The 6475-nt window shown below is 53.4% G+C and overlaps 1 protein-coding gene across 1 annotated transcript; it reads right to left on the minus strand.

The window, feature by feature from the left end:
- Nucleotides 1-1417: 1417 nt before the first annotated feature.
- On the minus strand, nucleotides 1418-6189 carry PROX2 (prospero homeobox 2). The gene is made up of 4 exons (XM_077784409.2): nucleotides 4430-6189; nucleotides 3795-3906; nucleotides 3190-3384; nucleotides 1418-3090 (listed from the first exon to the last, which is right to left on the minus strand). The coding sequence occupies exons 1-4, from the start codon at nucleotides 6061-6063 to the stop codon at nucleotides 2905-2907; spliced, it is 2127 nt and encodes a 708-aa protein (XP_077640535.2). The 5' UTR covers nucleotides 6064-6189; the 3' UTR covers nucleotides 1418-2904.
- Between the last annotated feature and the right edge of the window lie 286 nt (nucleotides 6190-6475).

A 6475-nucleotide genomic window follows, 5' to 3' on the forward strand; every position in this document is an offset into this window, starting at 1 on the left:
CCATAGTCTCTGTGTGGGCAGCAGCTCTCCCTTCTCCCCTCAGCCCTCCAAGCAGACTCACTTTTTCAGTAGGACTTTCTGTGATGGATGCCCATTAGGCTTTGTTTGAAAACCAGCTCCTATGTCCTGGGTACGATTAGAATGTAAATTATGTTATGCACCATACTCCACACAGCACAAGTACTGAAACCTTCATTTCCTAGAAGTGCAGAACATGCTGAGTTGGAAAGGACTCATCAGGATCATCAACACTCAACTCCCCTCTCTGCACAGGACACCCCATGAGCTACACCGTGTGTCTGAGAGCATTGTTCAAATAATTCTTGAACTCTGTCAAGCTTGAGGCTGTGACCACTTTCCTGGGGAGTCTGTGTCAGTTTCCAACCACCCTCTGGATTAAACACCTTTTTCTGATATCTAACTTAAACTGACTCTGCTTCATTCCATTTCCTCAAGTCCTGTCACTGGTCACCAGAGAGAAGAAATGAGTGCCTGCCTCTGTGCTTTGCCTTCTGAGGATGTTGGAAACACACAACCAGGGTTACCCCGTCCCAGGTGCAGAGTCCAGCACTTATATGGCAACCACCAGAGCAAAAATACTGCTGCAAATAGTCCAATCCTGTTAAATGTCTTCATTAATGATCAGGTTGTAGTGTCCTTCCTTACTTGGAGATACTTAAAACCCCTCTGACATGGTCCTGGGCAACCATCTCTCAGTGGCCCTGCTAGAGCAGGGGGTTTGACAAGATAACCTCCAGACATCTCCTACAACCTCAGCCACTGCATGACTGGGATTTGGGGCACTGTCTTGCCCTCAGCCCCCCACTGCTGTTTTACTGACACTCATGACTTGCGTGTTACCACAGGAAGCAAGAAACTGCCACCCCACAAGGAACTCTGTGTAAAAAGGCTTTGTTTCAGCAGGATGCCTCCAGTAAACCTGTACCTTATGTTCCCTAGTTATTTAGCTACGGACAGATGAATTTGATGACACTTCCCTGAGCCAGCCCATCATTTCCCTTTCCAGCAGCTTTGGTTTTTCCTATCCAAAGCATTACATTAGCTCTGAGGTCATTATTGCCTGCAGGAATGGCACATTCATGGTACCACCAGCAGCATCTATCTGATGTTGTACTCTCAAGCTTTGGGATATGTCTCTGTGTGCCTCCAGCCCCAGCCCCAGTTCCTGATCCTCGCAAGCTGCACTTCAGAGCAGACAAACCATGAGGCATTTGGGTGAGGGGGGAGATTTAAAAGAGCTGGTGTTGGTTAGTGGGGTCTGCTTGACTGCACAGAGATGCTGGCAGAAGGACTGTCCTTTTGCTGCAGTGTTATTTTTCCCAACAGAAAGCAAGAAATTTCTAGGGTAACTCTTTAGAACAGATGTTCAAATAGGGCTATAGGGATGTAAAGGGGTAACTTAAGTAATGTATTTATTTTAAAAGGAATCATGTAAATTTGGTGTTGGGGTTGTAAAATATACAAAAGTGGAGAAATAAATATGCAAAAAGAAGCAGGAAATCTGGGTGGCCACACCAGGGGAACTGCCCCTATTTCGAAGCTCCCCGTTGTGTCCTAATGTTACCAGTTCTTTGCTTCTGTAGATGCATTGCCTGTGGATCACCCCATGTGCTTGTCTGATGCTGGAGCTGTGATTCTCCTCTCAAGAGTCACCTGCTGCATTCCAGTACCAACTGACACCTTACAGCACATCCAAAATTACCTTGGCCTTTTTCCAGCCTTCTTCTCTCTGAGGGTTTTATGTGGTTTTGTTGTTGCTCATCACTGCCCTCCCAGTGCCCTCATGCCATGCCTCTGTCAGGACTCCCTCCTCTTCACAGCCTTTTCCTCTCCACTGCCACCTCTGTCAGGATTAGAGGGCACTTAACATAAAATGCTTTGCCGTGCTCATTCAGGTAGAAAAGTGTTCACTAAATCTTGGCCACAGGGTAAAGAAACCTCCTTGTGTTTACAACCCTTATAGCAATGGGCTTGTTGATGTCAAGGCCCAGCTCTTCCCCAGCTTGTATTAAACCCACAGGGACTGATGGATCTCAAATAACATCTCTTTCACCAAGGGCAGAGTGTAGAACAGAGATGCTTGGGGCAGTTTTACCTGGTGTGAGGGAGCATGGGTGGGTGTTTAACATGGAGCTGTCCTCCCAGGTGATGGGCTGATGGAGGCTTTTTGGAGTGCCAAGCAGAGCTGCCTGTGCACCCTGCTCTCCTCCAGCATCCCAGAGAGCACTGCTGTGGAGCACACACCTGCTTGGCCACAGCACACAGCTGAGTGAGGGGGTCTTGTCTAACAGAGCAGGGGAGGTGGAGGAGAGTGTTATTCTTGTTGGCTACAACAAACATGGTTTTTACATATCCCAGACAGGAACAGCTATCCCCATGGAGTGCTTGAAGCGCTGGAATTCGCCAGCTGTTTTCTTTGGACACTGGCGTGTTGTATCTGGATAGAAACTGAGTCATGCTTTTGGACTCAGTACATCCGCCAGTCTGCTGTGCCAAGGAAACTTTGCCCACTACTAGGACCTCTTCCTGTTTTATAAACAGCAAGGCTGTTTGCCCTGGTTTGTGACCCTCTGGAAGAGAGAATGAAGGCAACTCAGTCAGGGTCAGAGAGAGAGCTGGGGAAGGGCAACTTCTCAGGGCTCCAACCTGATGGCTTCATCTCTGTCCCTTCTGATGTCCTCACCAGTTCTAAGCAGCAGGATACAATGCACAGCATAAAATCCCAGCACATGAGGCAAGTGATAGGCCTCACCTAAGGAGCTGTCTTATAGAGAGTGCATGGCCCTCAGAGAGAGAATACCCCAAATAACAGGTGCTGTGCAGAGTGCCCATGAGGTGCACATAGTGGCTGCACACAGAACCCAGGGCTGCTTTCACAGAGACTCATTTGTGGAGCAGTTCCTGGGAGCAGCCAGCAGCTTTGAACCCTTCTGGGATGTCACTGTCCAGTTTGGAAATGATTTTGTAAATGGGTTTCTTCCAGGAGGGATCAGCATCTTTGCCTGCCCTGACGGCGCTGAAGAACTCCTGCAGTGTCAGGCTGGCCACCTCCAGGAACCGCCCTGGCACCTGCAGCAAGACAGGCATCAGCCAGTGACACCACCCTGTCATGGTTCCTCCTTACCCCCACAGATGCCACCACCCCCTTTCCCCCGATCCCCTCCTCACCTCGAAGTCATTCCCCTTGTTGTAGTGCATGTTGAGGGCACGGAAGAGCTCCGAGTCCCGGGAGACCTGGAGAGTGCAAGCATCCACAACACCCTCCAGCAGGGCCTGCCGGGCAAACTTCTCCACCTGGATGTAGTAAAACTCACGGAAGTTGCTGAACCACTTGATGAGCTGAGAGGTGATGCAGCGGCTGAACTGGGGGAGAGCCAGAGGATGGGGTTAGGCCAGCTTGGATCCTCCCTCCCCACGAGCCCCTGCAAACCCAGCCAGGCACTGCTGGACTGGCCCCAACCCAGTCCTGCCCCAAGCTGGGGCAATGACATCAGGGTGTCAGAGGTGTTCTCCACACTGAGATTCGGATCCCAGCTGTCCTGCAGTGAGAAGGCACATTCATGGGGCGCTTTAATCTGACTATCTTGACTGCACAGGGTGAACAGCTGACAGCCCATGTCTGCCACCTGGGCAGCCCTTGCTGGAGTTGGTGCTGTCCCTCATCTCCTGCCAGCAAGAGCCTCCCTTTCCCCATGGTTCCCCAGGGAGGCAGGCTAGGTGCCACACCATGCGGGAGCCCCGCCCAGCACCAGTTCTGGCTGCTGCCCTTTTACCTGCACATCAAGGAAGTAGGTCTTCAGCAGAGTGGAGCTGGGGTAGCGGGTGAAGAAAAACATCAGCTTGGCCTTCTTCAGGTGCCCAGGGGTCAGCACCTCCTGCATCTGCCTTGGGGTCAAGGAAAGCCTACACATAGCAAACCCTGAGCTCGGCATGTCCCTGAGCACCACCCCTGACACATACATGGCTAGTGCCCTCATAGCCCTTCATGGCCTGTCAGTGGGGCGGAGAGGGTTCATCCTTGGCTGGACAGCCACTGTTTTCTCCACTGAGAATCCCTGAGGAAGCTAATGCTCCCCACAGCACTTCACAGTCATGTGAGAACCAGAATTTCCATGAGGCTCCTTGTCATGGTTTAGGATGACAGGATCCCCAGTATGGCCCAAGAGGAGGCTGGGTAGCTCCTGGCTTATACCCATAGCTACACTACATTATCTGACCAACCCTGAGGAGTGGCAGTGCCCCTCCATGGCTTATCCTCTATCCTCTATAACCCTTTCCTGCCCACACCTGTTTAGCTCCCTATGGAGCAGCAGGGACATTGGCCTTGCTGGGGAGACCAGCAGGGAGACCAGTGGGGCAGTGCCAAGCTGTGGCTCCAGAGGATGAGGGGAGCACATTCCCCAGGGACCTCCAGCTGCCCCCAAAGGATATATGGGTCAAGGCAAAGGGCGCGCCATCATTTGCAGCTGGCAGCTGACCGTGGCCATCCCTGCCAGCTGGCAGTAGTGCCAGGCTCTCCATGCTGGCAGGGCTCAGGGGCAGGGCATGGTGCTGCTGCTGTCTCACAGTCGATGACCTCAGTTTAACAGTTCCCCAGGGCAAGTTGAGGGGCTCTGGACAGCCCCTCTCCAGAGCAGATGGGCTCTCACGAGAGTCACTGCCCCAGAGGCTGTGCTGGCCATAGCCCAACAGCTGGCTCAGCAGCTGTCTGTGCTGGACAGGGGTGGCTGAGCCCAGTGCATAACCCATGCTGGGTACCCGAGAGGATTTTCTGACCCCCTTTGAACTGAAAGAGGCAGCATAAGAGCCCGGGCTCTTCCCCAGAGCTCTTGGCAGGACCTCAGCCTGGGGTGAGCCCAGGGAGCCTGGTGCATCCATGGAAGATGGCTTAGTAAGTGGCTTTCTGCATTTTCCACCAGCAGAATACTCTCTCCTGGCATCTGACCCCAGCATCGGAAGGCTGTGGTGCTGCTTCTGGATCTGGCTGTCTGGCTTTGGCCAGACAGTCTTCAGGACAGAGTCCACTACCTGGGATGTCACCGCAGACAGCTCGTGCTTCAGTGCCTGTGAGAGTACCCTCACTGCCGAGGGCAGGTCACCTGTGTCACCTCTGTCCTCAGCCTCCTCCACTCCACACACCTCCAGGCCACTTCTCCTGGGAGGCACTTTGTGTGGGCTGCTCGTGAAAGTGGCACTGTCCTTGTTCAGTCTGTCTTCATGCTTTCCAGGCAGTGGCTGCACTTTCTCTGAATCTTCCTGCGTTTGGGCAGCATTCTCAGAGTCACAGACTTGGTAGAACTTCTCCTGAAGCCACCTCAACTGCTGCTCTAAAAAGCAGAGCTGCTCTTTCAGCTGCTGGCAGCCTGTCGCATGGGAACTGCCCCCTGTGGGAGCCACTTGTCCAGCTGCCCCCATGCCCTGCTGGGGCATCCTTGGCTTCCTCTTGCTCTCCTGGGGCATCTCACCACCCCTTTCCCTCTCATGCCTAAAGGCTGCCTCCCGGCTCGTGTCAAATGCCTGCGGGGTTGGTGGGAGGCTCATGCCCTGGATGATGCTCTCCACCCTGGCCCGCTTGGCTCGTAAGTGCCGGTCACAGAGCTGCTCCCGTGGGTGCTGGTTGGAGAGCTGGTCCCCATCACCAGCACAGGGCATGGGAGCTGGGGCACAGCTCCTGGGGAAAGCCAGGGGTTGAGCTTCTTCTCCAGGACATGCACCACATTTGTAGCCATGAGGCAGGGCTGCTGCCTGAGAGGAAGTGAAAAGAATGGTGGGATCCAGGTTCCTGCCAACCATTGTATGGCTGAGCTGTGGTATCAGGGATGCACTGGGGGAAGGCAAGAGAGAATCAGTCTGGAAACAGGGCTCCAATTTCAGCTCCTGGCCATGCCCTGAAGTGGCACAGTCTCTATCCTGCGCAAAGCCAGTCCTGCTGTCCATCATATTTTCTTCCTGCCTGGACAGACTGGCAGATTTCCCAGGTGTTTGATGTTTCTGCCTGCTAGTGATATGGAACTGCAAAAAGAGCGAGAAACAGGACCTCATACAGCAGTTTCCCAAACACGGGGCCAGAGATTTTTTTTCTCCCAGATTTCCATGGCATCCATGCTCCCCTCCAAAAACTATTTCACCAGGGAATGACCAGGAAGAAACCTTCAGGTACTGCAAAACCTGTGGGCAGACTGTCAGATGTCACACAACAGCAGCAACACCCTGGGCACCACCACACCTCCCACCTACCAGCCAGGCATTCATCATGTCTGGAGTACATTTCACCTACTTTGAGCCTGGCAGTGCCTGGCAGTACAAACTTCCCCCATCACCAGCTGCATCTGCACCAGAGGCATTTGGGGAAACTGCCCTCTGGGCCTGTGGGCTCTGGCATGAGGGCAGGGAGCACCAGGCAGAGCCCTCTGCCACGTACACCTGGGCAAAGGGGTGGGTTTGGGTGCTGCTC

Source organism: Lonchura striata, chromosome 5, assembly GCF_050655825.1.
Source record: "Lonchura striata isolate lonStrDom1 chromosome 5, ASM5065582v1, whole genome shotgun sequence".
Classification (NCBI taxonomy): domain Eukaryota; kingdom Metazoa; phylum Chordata; class Aves; order Passeriformes; family Estrildidae; genus Lonchura; species Lonchura striata.

Bases quoted from the DNA above. Each gene is read 5' to 3' on its own strand.
- PROX2 (XM_077784409.2), bottom strand. From the start codon at position 6,063: ATGAGGTCCTGTTTCTCGCTCTTTTTGCAGTTCCATATCACTAGCAGG. The intron at 3,907-4,429 runs GTCCCTGGGGAA...CTTGACCCCAAG, and splicing joins TCCTTTGGGGGCAGCTGGAG to GCAGATGCAGGAGGTGCTGA. The intron at 3,385-3,794 runs GTAAAAGGGCAG...GCTCTCCCCCAG, and splicing joins CCTACTTCCTTGATGTGCAG to TTCAGCCGCTGCATCACCTC.